Source organism: Balaenoptera musculus, chromosome 3 (genome assembly GCF_009873245.2).
Source record: "Balaenoptera musculus isolate JJ_BM4_2016_0621 chromosome 3, mBalMus1.pri.v3, whole genome shotgun sequence".
Classification (NCBI taxonomy): Eukaryota; Metazoa; Chordata; class Mammalia; order Artiodactyla; family Balaenopteridae; genus Balaenoptera; species Balaenoptera musculus.
In genome coordinates, this window is record NC_045787.1 from 167031266 (window position 1) to 167045376 (window position 14111).

At 49.4% G+C, this 14111-nt stretch overlaps 1 protein-coding gene across 2 annotated transcripts in view; it reads left to right on the plus strand.

The window, feature by feature from the left end:
- SAFB2 (scaffold attachment factor B2) overlaps positions 1–14111 on the plus strand; it is a 39529-nt gene that overhangs the window by 15048 nt on the left and 10370 nt on the right. For both annotated transcript variants that reach the window (XM_036846683.1, XM_036846682.1), the window contains exons 11-17: positions 2168–2317; positions 2406–2518; positions 6681–6811; positions 8087–8178; positions 10985–11121; positions 12530–12820; positions 13819–13959. In XM_036846683.1, coding sequence (XP_036702578.1) covers positions 2168–2317; positions 2406–2518; positions 6681–6811; positions 8087–8178; positions 10985–11121; positions 12530–12820; positions 13819–13959 — 1055 coding nt within the window. The remainder of the gene's footprint in view (positions 1–2167; positions 2318–2405; positions 2519–6680; positions 6812–8086; positions 8179–10984; positions 11122–12529; positions 12821–13818; positions 13960–14111) is intronic.

A 14111-nucleotide genomic window follows, 5' to 3' on the forward strand; every position in this document is an offset into this window, starting at 1 on the left:
TTGGCTATGTTGGGTCTTCGGTTCGTGCGAGGGCTTTCTCTAGTTACGGCAAGTGGGGGCCACTCTTCATCGCGGTGCGGGGACCGCTCTTCATCGCAGTGCGCGGGCCTTTCACTATCGCGGCCCCTCCCGTTGCGAGGCACAGGCTCCAGACGCGCAGGCTCAGTAGTTGTGGCTCACGGGCCCAGCTGCTCCGTGGCATGTGGGTTCTTCCCAGACCAGGGCTCGAACCCGTGTCCCCTGCATTAGCAGGCAGATTCTCAACCACTGCGCCACCAGGGAAGCCCAGTTGTTTTGTTTTTAAAGAAAAGTGGGTTTTTAGTTACTCATGTGTATTTACCATTTTGGGGTGCTCTTTTTTTCCTTTTTGTTTGTCCATGTTCCCCCTGGGTATCGTTTTCCTTCCTCCTTAAACATGTCTTGTAGTGCAGCATTGTGGATGGTGAATTCTCACGGCATGTGCATGCCTGAGAAAGCTCTTGCTTTGCCTTTGTCTTGCTGGGTATAGAATTCAAGGTTGGCTGCTTTCCTCCAGGCGGCATAGCCACTCTGTTCCTTGGTTGCGTCCTCTCCAACCAGCTGGCTGTCATTCTCACCTTTGCTCCTTAGTGTTCGTGCCTCTTGTCTTCCTCTGGCTGCCTTCACGATTTCTCTTTACCACTGGTTAAGTTTGCTGCTGCTGTGCTTTGGTTTCATTGGCGAAGATTTTTTCCTGTGCTCCGCGCCTATGAGGACATATTGCTGTTGCTCTGGTTCATTTTGTTTTTTCTGTCTTTTTTCTTGGTTTAATTTCAAATGGTTTTTCTTACTACGTCTTCAAGTTCCCTACTTTTTTCTTTTGTCATGTCTGTCCTCAGGCCCATCTGGTGTAGTCTTTTCCAGAAATTCGGTTTGGGTATTTTTAAACATCTTCCATGTGCTTACCTGATGTGCTCAGTTGTTGCTCTGCCTTCTGGAACGTACAGGATACGGCCCTCCTTGCTCACTAGTTCTGTCATTGTGTCATTTCTATTGACTGTTTCTCCTTTTCTGTGCTAGAGCCCTGTTTTCCTGCTCCTTGGCTAGCTAGCCTCGTTGTCTTTGATGCCACGTGATGACTTTCACCTTGTTGGGTGCTGGTCCTTCCTGTGTCCCCATAAATGTCTTTGCGCGTTTGCTGGGTCACGGTTCAGTCACTTGCTCCTTCTGAGGCTTGTTGTTAGGCTTCACCAGTCAGGCCAGGGCAGCCTTTAGCTGTGGCTAGCTTTGTCCGCTCCTGAGGCTGGACCCTTCTGAGTACTCAGCCTCACGTGCCCGGGAATTACAAGCTTTTCCACTCTGGCTGGTGGGGTCACTCCGGTAACGGTGAACCATTTATGGTCTTGAGTGAGCCCGGGGGATTGTTCCCTCTGTCCGTTACTGGTGGGTGTCTCTCTAGCCTGGTTGGTCACCTCACACAGGTGCATGGTTGTGGGCAGCCCTCTCCTCTGTGGTATTGTGATTGCTTGCTGCCGTCATCTCCTCTGACTCTGAGCTCTGTCTGTTCAGGGATGCTGCCCCTCACTCCCTCCTCCCTGTTGCTGGCTGGAACTCCTAGGTGGTGTGTCAGGGCCGTCATAGGAGACACCCCTCGGTGTTCCCCCCTTGCAGGGCTCACCGTCCTATGCAGGCTGCTGTCCAGTGTCTGAAAACCCTTGTTGCCCACATTTCCTCTGGGTTTTTAGTTTCAGGTGGCAGGAGGGTAGCTGCTTGGTGCTCTGTCTTGGCTGGAAGCGGAAGCCCTCTCTGCCTCATGTCAGAGCTGTTCTCAGCCCGGGCCTGCACGAATTGGGGTGCATTTCTGAGTCAGCATCCCCGTAGCTTTCCATGGGAACAGTGGAATTGGAGAAAAAGGTCTGAGTGGGAAGGACTTTAGATTAATTAACAGGTTGTGGTTGATGAAGTCTAACTATCTTTAGCTTTTCTTGTTTGTATTTTGTCACTGTGAGGGCTAATCTTAGAAGCAATTGTGTTTTGATAGGTCAGGATTTATTAGAACCACTTTAATAATTTGTTATGAAGAACAATAATTTCTAGAGCAGTAAAAACAAGTGGAAATAATTCTGATGATCAGTTAACTGCTAGCAGTTCTTGATAACGTAGTATGGTTATTTGCATGAGAAAATAAGAGTACCCTTTTCTCACAAAGGTTGTTGGAGCCAAAGTGGTGACCAATGCCCGCAGTCCCGGGGCCCGGTGCTACGGGTTTGTCACCATGTCAACGTCCGATGAGGCCACAAAGTGTATCAGCCATCTCCACAGAACTGAGCTTCATGGAAGAATGATCTCTGTTGAGAAGGTGAGGCTGTTCTTGCTGTCGTAACTCACAGAGCTCACAGGCCAGAAGACCTGGTCCCTAACCTGTTTCTGTCTGTGTTGTATTTTAGGCCAAAAACGAACCTGCTGGGAAAAAGCTGTCTGACAGAAAAGAGTGTGAAGTGAAGAAGGAAAAATTGTCTAATGTTGACAGACATCATTCTGTGGAGATCAAAGTTGAAAAGTAAAGTGCTTTTTTAAAACCTTTCCCTTCAGAGGAGGGCAGGTGGCAGCCACAGGGTCACCAGCTCCTTATTTAAATCTTGGGTGGTTTTTGGCATCTTGCTGCCACTTAGTATTTATGTCCAAGCAAGTTAGTAATCTGTTGAAAAAATAACACAGACTGAAAGATGTTTGAACAACACGGGTTTGAACTGCTCAGGTCCGCTCACATGGGCAGTTTTTTCAGGAGTAAATACTACAGTACTACAGGCGCAGAGTTGGTTGAACCTGCAGGTGTGGAACCGCGGATAGGGAGAGCCGATTATGAAGTTACATGTGGATTTTCGAGTGTGGAGGGTCGGCACCCCAATCCCCATGCTTTTCAAGGGTCAGCTGTGTTTTTACTTCATTCTTGGCATTCTGAGCCCTTGCGTGGCCTCTCAAACCTTGGAATCATTTCCTGGTCCACATTGATCTTTGTGCAGTTCTTGTATTTTATCACAGCAACTGCAGAAGCCCAGTTTTGCAAAGACAGTTTCATCCAAAGGAATGTAGCCTGATCTAATATTGAAACGAGTGACCACAAGCTAGTAGTTCACGTGTTGTCTGGCAGATAGCGAGTATTTCTTTGTTTCCCTCAGAAATTTAAGATATCCCAGGGCAGTTGTGAGTTCACCCATCCTGGTGTACCTTGGCACCATAGTTTGGGAACCACAGGTCTGAGAGACTGCCTTTATAAAGGAGGTGATTTGCATCTTTAATCAAGATGAAAACAGGGACAGATCTTTCAAAGCAAGCATTCCCTATTGATACTTTTACCAAAATTGTAGGTTTATCTTTTTTGAGAAGGTAGACTTTGTTGACAGGCTTGACAGGGTGCTATTCTCAGAATGCACAGTTTATGTTGAGTTTGTATTGTCGGCACAGGTTATTTTCATTTCTAGGTCCACTCACACCCTAAAAATTGAATCTTTTGCTGAGAATGTCATTCTCACAGTAATTCTGTTTTTCTGGGGTTTGTTTTTTTTTAAAATTTTTTTTTAAGTACATATATTTTTTTAAAATTAATTAATTTATTTATTTATTTTTGGCTGTGTTGGGTCTTCGCTTCTGTGCGAGGGCTTTCTCTAGTTGTGGCAAGTGGGGGCCACTCTTCATCGAGGTGCGCGGGCCTCTCACTATCGCGGCCTCTCTTGTCGCGGAGCACAGGCTCCAGACGCGCAGGCTCAGTAATTGTGGCTCACGGGCCCAGTCGCTCCGCGGCATGTGGGATCTTCCCAGACCAGGGCTCGAACCCGTGTCCCCTGCATTGGCAGGCAGATTCTCAACCACTGCGCCACCAGGGAAGCCCCCTTTTTTTTTTAATGTAAGAAAATTTATAGTTAAATAAACATGACTATGGGCATTACATTCATAAGTTAAACTTGGTTTTTAAAGATGTACTTGTCCATCTTCGTTGTAGCCAAATTGGAATTTGTAAACCCAGGAGAAATGCATGTCAGATTAGCTTTTTTGTATTTAGGGGTGAGAACGTAATTTTATTGGCAGCTTCTCCAAAGAGACACATCCTGTTGGTAGTGCTAAAAACCTGTACTGGGGGAACATGGGGAGCTGTTGGGAGTTCCTGGTATTCTTAGCACCTCGAGATGCATTTCATATGTTGATTTTCTGATCGCAAAAGTGATACATGTTTATGGGGAAAGGAAGGGGATGTAATCACTAGTTAGCATCTGTGGTTTCCGCAGCCCCTGGAACGATGCTGTGAGGTCTGTGCTCTGTGTGGAAGGAGAGACAGCTCAGAAAGGAGCAGCGCCGGGCCTGAGGCGAGCAGGGGGTGGCTACCCCCAGCACAGGGCTGCTTAACTGGGGGATGAGCTTAAAATGAAACCACACTGCTTTCAAGTGGTTTGTGTAGGAGGCTGAGCATTTTAAAGTTCGTTTTTAATCTTACTCTCTTCTTCAGTGAACACCCTCATTTGACCTTTTGTGGGTTTTTTTTTTTGGCTGCATTGGGTCTTCGTTGCTGTGTGGGCTTTCTCCAGTTGCGGCGAGCGGGGGCTACCCTTCGTTGTGGTGCATGGGCTTCTCATTGCGGTGGCTTCTCTTATTGCGGAGCACAGGCTCTAGGCGCGTGAGCTTCAGTAGATGTAGCACACAGGCTCAGTAGTTATGGCTCACAGGCTCTAGAGCTCAAGGCTCAGTAGTTGTGGCACATGGGCTTACTTGCTCCGCGGCATGTGGGATCTTCCTGGACCAGGGCTCGAACCTGTGTCCCCTGCATTGGCAAGGGGATTCTTAACCACTGCGCCACTGGGAATATCCCTGACTTTTCGTTTTTAAGAATTTCTAGGTTTGGTAGTCAGCCTAAGTGACATAGAGAAGCTTTTCCTAAAGAGGTTGCTTGTCTTGAATGAGTTTTTATTTAATTGCCATTTGGAAAGCACACACAGATGTCAAGCATAATCCCACTACCAGGGCTGACACTTGCGCTATCTATTCCTCTGGGTTTTTTTTCCTACATATAATATTTTTTAGACATTGCTTTTTAGGGAATTCCCTGGCAGTCTAGTGGTTAGGACTCTGTGCTTTCACTGCCGAGGGCCCAGGTTCAATCCCTGGTTGGGGAATTAAGATCCCATAAGCTGTGTGGTGCAGCAAAAAAAAAAGAAAGAAATTGGTTTTTAACTTAATTAGTGTTATCAAGAAGTCCATTTGTGTCTAAGAGGTGCCGTGTGAGTCCGGAACAAGTAGGAAGGGTCTCCTTTCAAGACATTTTGTAAGGCTACTGGGAGGGAGAAGGTGCCGCCCCGGAACAGTGGAAAAGTCACGTCAGAGATGGTGTCCGGGGCTTTATTTGCAGTCAGGTAGTGAGCGGAAGCAGTCTCTAATCTGTCAGAAGAGAACCGGGTAAATAACAGTGGGCTGTGGTGCCAGCAGTCGAAAGGACCCAGATCTGTGCGTGTGTCCACACAGCCCAACCTGCAGGGCACGCGGTGAAAGGCATTGTAGAGCAGCACACGAGGAACATCCCGCTGTGTCAGTCTTAAGAAATCTGGAGCATCACTGTAGGGCGTCATGGTTACGGGAATATGTGAGTGAAGCCAGGAGAGGCGGAGCCTCACGATTGACAGTAAAGGCACTGGTGGTGGCTGTCACAGGGATGGAGACTGTCACAGGGACGGCTGTATCTAGAGTGTTTTGTGTTGTAAAGGGAAAGCAGTATGTTACAAACATTTACAGTTTTCAGTTCTGATAGACACCATCAATTATTATTTTGTTTCATTCTGAAATTGAATATTTCTCAAAATAAATAGTTTTAAAGCTTCATGCTGTGGAAGTTTAGGAGGGAGGAAGTGTGAGCTGAGGGGCATCTGGGAGAGGTTTCCTCGGGCATCCTGAGCTCTGCCTGGGTAGTGGGAAGAGAGGGCAGGAGGTGCTTGTTAGCGGACCCCATAGGACCTGGCTTTCCCATCCTGGACCCTGGCACGCAGTGGGCATTTTGTCAGTGTGGAGTTTAGCTGCCGGGGACAAACAGCAGTAGGGAATGTGGGAGACACGTTTGAATGGCAGCGACGATTTGTTTGACTGCTTAGCATGAAACTGCCTTCAGTTGAAATGGCACTAACAGTTTCCACATTTGCTGGCACCTCACGTGCCATTTTGCCTCCCCCAAAGCGTGCAGAAATTACCAGGTGCGGTGGGGGGGGTGGTGGTCTGGGTGAGTGGCCCAGGGCTTCCTGCAGCAGGCACCGCCCCTCCTTGTACTGTGCCTCCAGTCTGTTTTATACTCTGCTTTTTGGAAAAAGTGTTTTTCCCTATAAAACTTAAAAGTAATATTCCATACATACAAGAAGAAACATTTGAAGTTAGTTTTTAACAAGCTTTCCTATGTAATTGGAGTGTTTCTCATGTCTGCTTCTGGGCCTGTTTACGCACGGGTACATCTGGCATTTTGGGAAGGCACCCCACGAGCCTGTAGTTTCATCCAGCATGTTTCTAGATGTGGCAGGTAACTTAAGTGGGAAGGGGTGTATCTAAAGAGGGTATTATCATTACCACAGTTTTCAAATAATTTTTTCCCTCCAACTGGCAGCGGGCGGGTTTGCTTTGTGTGGAAGTCTGAGTGTGAGCTACTCTTGTGAGACTCTCAGGGCCTCAAGTGTGATCACCATGTTTCTAAACAGAACTGTAATTAAGAAGGAAGAGAAGATGGAGAAGAAGGAGGAAAGAAAACCTGAAAACATTAAAAAGGAAGAAAAAGATGAAGATGAGCTGAAACCAGGAGCAGCCAATCGGTCCCGAGTCACCAGATCAGGTGATGAGAGTCTGTGGAGTGTTCACGAGAAGGGAAGAGGCGGCGAGGGCAGCAGGCGGGTTGCATGGAGTGAGGGCCCGGCAGGCTCGGTGCCTTTGCTGAGCTGTGCTGTGTGCAGGAAGCTCTTAGAGGACAGAGCTTCCGGTGATGAAATGGCCAAAAGGGGTTTCTCCGCAACATCAGAAATCTGTAGTTTTTCTGGTCGGGATCTGTGTTTATTGGTGGCCCAGTGACCTGGGTGTTGGCTTCTCCTGAGTCTCCGGTAGACTAGAACGTGGGATTTGCAAGAGCAAGGTATCCTGGTTCCTGTGACTAAGTCCATGCAGTTCTGCACGTATGTCATTGAGTTTTCCCTGCATTTATGTTAAAACCAGATATAGTAAAAAAAAGAAAAAGAAGTAGAGAAAACTAAAACCTCAGAGCATCTATACCCATTATAAAAGTTTATTGTGCAATGCACCTTCAGGTTTGCATGAGACCCCACAGAAAGTTTTGTGGAAAAAAGTGAAACCAGTGCGCTCCCCCCACACACACGCCCTCCACCCCCCATAAAACAGAAACAACCCAACCATCTGGAACCTTGGAATTTGGTACGGCACATTACAAGTTACATCTCAAGTGTTTGGGGTAATTTACCAGCAGTCTCAAGAGGAACGTGTTTTTAAAATGTTCCTCCAGCATTGTAAATCTCCCTAAATCAGTAATTGTTCTGGTTGTTAGAGCCTGCTTTTCGTGTCATTGAGGGGAAAATCAGTTTGGAAGCCTTTATTGCGGTAGATGAATGAGGGGAGCCCACCTGTCTGGCGGGGCCCTCCGAGCTGGCAGGCCGTGTCTGACTCAGCACAGGGGCCTGGGTTCTGCAGAGCTCTCCAGAACGTGTCGGGGGAATGCACGTTGAAGTGCATGATCCCTGGAGCCACTGGGGTTTAGCGTGGGGGTGAAGGAGGCCCGAGCGTGGGACGTGTTTGTGCCCACGTTGCAGAATGCAGTTTAATTCCCGTTTGTGCTGTAAGGTGTGAACAGATCATGCCACTTCATTCCAGACGAGCGAAGGCCTGTCGGGGTGCCCCGTCCACCTCAGACCCGCTGTTGCCACGTGGGTATCACTGACTTCACGTCACAGAGGGGAGAGAGATGGGGCGCCGAGGCTCCAGAGCTTATCAGCAGTCGTCGGAGGGTGCGTCCAGAGCACCTGGTCGGCGGGGCTGCTGCCTGCGGTCAGGAGCGGGGAGGGTGTCAGCATGATTTCCTAAGTGGCTGTGTTTTCTCCTGAAGGAAGCAGAGGCATGGAACGAACAGTTGTGATGGATAAATCGAAAGGGGAACCTGTCATTAGTGTGAAAACCACAAGCAGGTCAAAAGAGAGAGTAAGTATCGCTTCTGCCCTCTCAAGTCTGGCTGGTTCTGATGGTGGTTTAACAACCACTCTGATTTGCGGTATGAGAACAACGTTGTTTCACCTTTGAAATGTTAAGAAAAAGCACTCAAAAGGCGTATTATCAAAAGGCGTATTAACTATTTAGAGTATATGTATAGACACAAACTAGGTTCTGAAACTTACTTCAGAACAATACTTAACCATGTTTGCTCCCTGTAAATTTGTTGACCCTTTGCCAGTCCTGTTAGGTTATACTGTTTTCTAGAAGGAGAATTGATTCACAAATTGGATGGAATGGGCAAGACCCAGGGCTTGTCAAGTTGGAAGGCAGGTTCTACTCTTTGGTTAATCTAATAGTACTTTATTCATTTTCTTTAGTTTTTCTAGTCTCCTATTAAATTAACCAAAAAGAAAAGTAGAGTCCACCCTAAAACTGTCTTCCATGTTATCAAAGAATGAGCTCCATTGCTTCTGTGGTCCATGCTGCTGGACAAGCTAGTTGCTTGTCCATTTTGCTTCTTCTACTCTGGAAAACAAAACCAGCTGCATCCAGCTGAAGGTTCTAACTAAAAGGTTAACGAGGAGAGTAGTGCTGTGTTAGTGAGTGCAGAGCTAACAGTATTCATCCAAGAACACTTTGTGGTCTTGAGACTTAATTTTGAAATGAACATTTGGGTTCTATAAAGCAGCAGTTCCTAATGCTGTTTTTCCTCTGGGCTATAGGAAAATCATAAAATACAGAGAAGTCTAGAGAAGAAAACCCAAAAAGGCCTATAATTTTACCACCCAAATAACTCTGATGTTAAAATAGTAAGTAATAGTGCAGGCCTGATTAGAACATACACGTGGTATAGGAAGATATAAGGTAAGCGAAGCAGAAGCCTGTGCTCTGCATGGGCTCCCCTCAAAGGGCATTACACATGCGGCACACGTGTCTACACTCAGAAACACCATGGGGAAAGGGTCTTCCCATAACTTGCTGCTGTACACCTCTTTGTATGTGATGTCTTGGAGAGCTTTGTGTATTGAGACATACAGTTCTGCTTTTTCTGCTTTTAAAAAAATTTTTTTTAAATTTGAAATAATTACAGATTCACAGGAAATTGAGGCCCAGGAACCCATCACCTGGTTTCATCCAGTGGTTCCGTCTCGTGTAACTGTGTAGCACAGTCGCAGAGCCAGGAGGGTGGCATAGGGGGTGTGAACAGTGCTAGGACATTTTGTCACCCGTGTAGATTTGTGTCCCGTCACCACAATCCAGATGCAGAACTAGTCCATCAGCACAAAGATCTCCTCCTTGGTATCCCTTTATTGTCGCACCCACCCCACCAGCCCATCCCCAGCACTGGGAAACCTCTAACCTGTCTTACATCACCAGCATGTTGTTGTTGTGAGGAAGTGTATAAATGGAATCATGCAACCGTGACCTTGAGATGGGCCATTTCCCTCAGCGTGATGTCCCTGAAATCCATCCAGGTGGTGGTGTGTGTCCTTTTCCTTGTAAAGCTCGTATCATTCAGCTTACGGATGCACCTTGATCATTTTTAACCAGTTCCCTGGTGATGGACACTTGGTTGTTTCCACATCCCCTATTGAAAATGGCTGCAGTGCAACATTCACGTGCACGCCTCTTGGCAGTGCTGGTCCAAAGCCGCCAGGATGTTGTTCGTTGTGATAGATACTATCAGAATGCCCTTCAGAAAGCTTATGGAGGATACTTAGGTTCACTGAGTGCGTAGCGTGTGCTGGGCCGCTAGGAAGTGGCCGAGGCCAGGCTGTGAACTTGGAGAAGGATTCGGCACCTCCACTGCCATGCTGGCCTCCCCAGAAGATCACATCCGTACCTCGGAACATAGGGCATCTGCCCTTCCTCACTCCAGCCTGCAGTGTGTGTGATCAGACTCTCAACTCTGCCCATCTTGAGGGTAATGGCGATGCTTTGGGTTGCAGATCTGTCCCTGTAATGAGGGTGTCCTCTGTGTCCCCCTCCTTTGCCTGTCTTTCTTTTGGATTGCTTTGTCTTTCATTGATGTTTTTGCCCCTTAGTTAGTGAATTAAGAAAATAAGCTGAGGAGCTTTTTAAAAATGTCTCCCAGGCCCCCCTTCCCTGGAGATTCTGAGGTGGCGGGTCTGCAGGAGGCCCTGGGTTCTGAGCTACGTAAAAACTTCCTGGGAGAGTCTGCTTGTGGCCAGTTTGGGAGTCCCAGCCTTTGAGAGCCTCAGAAATGGGTATCGGCTGTCAGTGTTTCCTGCCTTCTCCCAGAAATGGAAGAGCATAGAAGTTGCCCGCTGGTACTTTCTACCTTACTGGCAGTGCTGTTTTACATTCAGGTGCCTTTGGCTTGTTCTGTTTTGAGGCCACCTGCCTGAGGCCTGAGCCAATAGCTCAGAAGTGAAAAACGCAGCCCCTCCTCCAGCTGTCTGTCTAGACAGCTAGACAGCTGCTTCGACAGCTTCCCCACTGAACCAAGGGGTCGCTGCGGGCATTGAGTGCACATGCCCTGTGCCTCCGGGGAGCCTCGTTTTGCTTTAGATAATCCAGAGCGCTTGGCTCTGCTGCTGCAGAAAAACTGCTGAGGTTTCACCCCACCTTTTCTCTTCCATTAATGCCCTTTGAAAGCAAGACTCTAGCGGCGTAACTCAGATGGCGGTGTGAGGCGGCCTGTGCTGGGGCTTCCCTGTAAACCACGTGGGATTGAAGGATCTTAGTCTAGTCCAGATGTGCATACTCCACTTGCGTCGTGCATCTGTTGTCAGCAGTTTCCTAACATTAATAAACCAATTTTGGTAAACAGAGCTCAAAGAGTCAGGATCGCAAGTCGGAAAGCAAAGAGAAGAGAGACATCTTGTCCTTTGACAAAATCAAAGAGCAAAGGGAACGAGAGCGCCAGAGGCAGCGGGAACGGGAAATCCGAGAGACAGAGAGGCGGCGGTGAGTGGGGGCCGAGCGAGGCCGGCGGGTCTGTGGTCTCCTCTTGGGAGGGTTGCTCTTCCAAACGAGTCGCCTGTGTGGCCTTGGCTCACTGGCCTCCTAGTGTGTTTGCTCTGAGGCCGAAAGGCGGGGGGCTCACACTGGCCCATGGTTGTCCCGTGACATCTCATCAGAGCCCGTTTCTGCTCAGCAGCGTCTCCCTGGCTGCAGTTGCACCCTGGACCAGGTGGCAAGCAGACCCACGCCGCCTGTGGCTTTGGTAGAAGGGTCTCCAGGGTTGAGGCCTCAGTTTTCGCCGCCAAACCCTTCCACGTGAATTAGATCAACATGGCAGCCCAGGAACAGGCTGGCCTGTTAGAGCTGTGATTCACATCTTCGCTCCTGAGACGTCTGCGTTTCGTGGCGTTTTCAGGCAGCAGCGGTCCCACAGCAATTCTGTGCCCCTTTGCTGAGGAGATGGTTTGTTGAAGCAGGCCTGTCATTTCCATTTTCGCTTTCTGCCATTTCACACCAGGATGTCTAGAGCTCCCTCGTCATTTTCCCTCAAACATTACCCAGTGAAGTTGTGATGCTGTAGTGTTTGGGAAACTTTCTTGAGCTAAAGCAGATCGTGGAGAAACTTCCCCAGTTTGCTTTTCCAAAACTGTGTGATTTCAGCCTCTGCATATGGGGTTTAGCGAGTAAAAGTTTCTTGGTCTATTTGGAGATGTTTTGCTTCCAGTCGGCTTGCCCTTGGTTTGGACCCTTCCCAGGCACTGTGGGAGGGTGTGAAGAGAGCAGAACGGGGTTCCCCAGTCCCCGCTCAGCTCCTGGTGTGTGGTGGCTGATAAATGAGACCTCCGTCCCCTCGCTGGTGACTGGCCTTCTCCTGTCCCCACACCTTCTTAGGTCCCTTCAAAATGACGTGCTCATTAAAAATACAGCCTTGTAGAGGGGAGGGGTGACAAAAAGGCAGTGTTGATTGTCCCTCTTCAGGGAAAGCTGCTATCATCCGTGTCTCCAGGGTTTTCTCCGTGCCCAGCAGCTTCAGAGTAGCAATTATCCTTTGCTTTTCTTACTTTCCTGACCTTTATTTAGCTATGGCTTTGTTTTGGTGCTCTTTGAGCCAGGTCCTCCTGGTCTGGACCTGAGGCTCTGTGTCTGCTCGTCATCACCCCCTCCCTCCCAGCTCACCCCAGCTTTGCTGTTTGGAGAAAGGGAAAGTGTGGAGATGGTGGTTTCTGGCCGATCGAGCAGCTTAGGGAGCCGGTTAGTGCCGCCTAGTAGCTGGCGGAGGGGCAGCCAGGCCCGGGGCGAGCCAGTTCACGTCCGGGAGCTGGAAGGTTCCAGGCTCCTTCGGAGGACGACGTCTTGATGGCCGGGCGCCACCACGTCGGGAAGTCAGGGCGGCCTTCCTGTGTTCCCCCAGAGAGCGTGAGCAGCGTGAGAGGGAGCAGCGCCTGGACGCCCTCCACGAGGGGAAGGAGAAGGCTCGGCTGCAGCGGGAGCGCCTGCAGCTCGAGCGCCAGCGGCAGCGGCTAGAGCGGGAGCGGCTGGAGCGGGAGCGGCTGGAGCGGGAGCGCGAGCGCGTGGAGCGGGAGCGCCGGAAGGAGCAGGAGCGCATCCAGCGCGAGCGCGAGGAGCTGCGGCACCAGCAGGAGCAGCTGCGCTACGAGCAGGAGCGGCGCTCGGTGCTCAGGAGGCCCTACGACGTGGGGCGGTAAGGCCCCCGCCCGGAGCGGGAGGAGGTGGTGCTTCCCCTGACGTGGAAGGGGCCACCCCCGCTCCCGTCCACCTGAGCGTAGGGAGTCGGAGGTGTTTCAGACAGAACCTGGGCCTCTGGACGCCTGGGCAGGGCTCCTTCCTGCCACCTCTGTGGCCAGTGCAGCGTTTTTTCCCCACCCAAGTTATTCTCCAGAGAATCTTGATTGTTGCCACTTGCTAAAGGGTTTGTGATGCTTTCGCCTAGGCCGTCCCGTTATTCGCACTGTGGTTCTTGGTGGAGCATGACCACTGTCTAGTGGGTAGGAGACAACCAAGCATGCGTTATGCCGCATTCACTGCCGTTTCTGTCAGGCTCGTGTGTCCTCCTAGAGGGAGAGGCACAGAGTTGGGTGCTGTGGGAAAGGAGATTGCCTTCCCACTCAGAAAGTAGGTTTATTGCTCTCCAGCTTCTCTGAGCGGCTTGATTGACGGCCACCCATCACCCCACCACCCGTGAGCCTTATTTTCTGGTAAAAATCAGGAAGAAGATAATTGGATACCGTCCCAAGTTGTATGTAGTTTGCCATCACCCGATCTAATTCCCTTCGCTTCTGCAAAAGCTCAGAGGGAGGTTCAGGTTAGCATAGCAGACGAGGAGGTGAGAATGTGGTGACTCGGAACCTCATTCCAGGAGAATCAAAGATTTCATTGCACTTGCATCTGAGTTCATGTGGGGATCAAGGTATTAACAGCCTTGTGACACAATTAGCTCACAGCAGTTCTTTTTTCAGGATTGTCAGATGAGAATGCCAGTATGCCTTTTGGCAGTTTGGGGGATTTTAATTTATCAAATCAAAGCAATAATGATTGAATGTTTAGAGATTAGCCCTGCGGGACATTTTAAATGGTACTGGGTCTGGAGAGAGAGCTCCCCTCCCCACTTCTGCCCTCTTTCTTTTTCCCCTCATTCTCTTTCATAAATGAAATTTGCATCCTTTTTAAAATAAAAAACAGGCGAGATGACGCCTATTGGCCAGAGGGAAAGCGCATGGCCATGGAGGACAGATACCGCCCAGACTTCCCTCGGCCCGATCACCGTTTCCACGACTTTGACCACCGTGACCGGGGCCAGTACCAGGAGCACGTGGCCGACAGGTCAGTGCCCCGCCCCACTCCTACAGCAGTGATAGGTCTCCGTCTGTTTCTTAATGTCTGGTGCACTCGTGAGGTTCCTAGTGGGTGCCTTTGACCGTCACACGTGGGATTTAGAAACAGACCTTGAGCAGGACGTTGGGATCGGTGGTCAT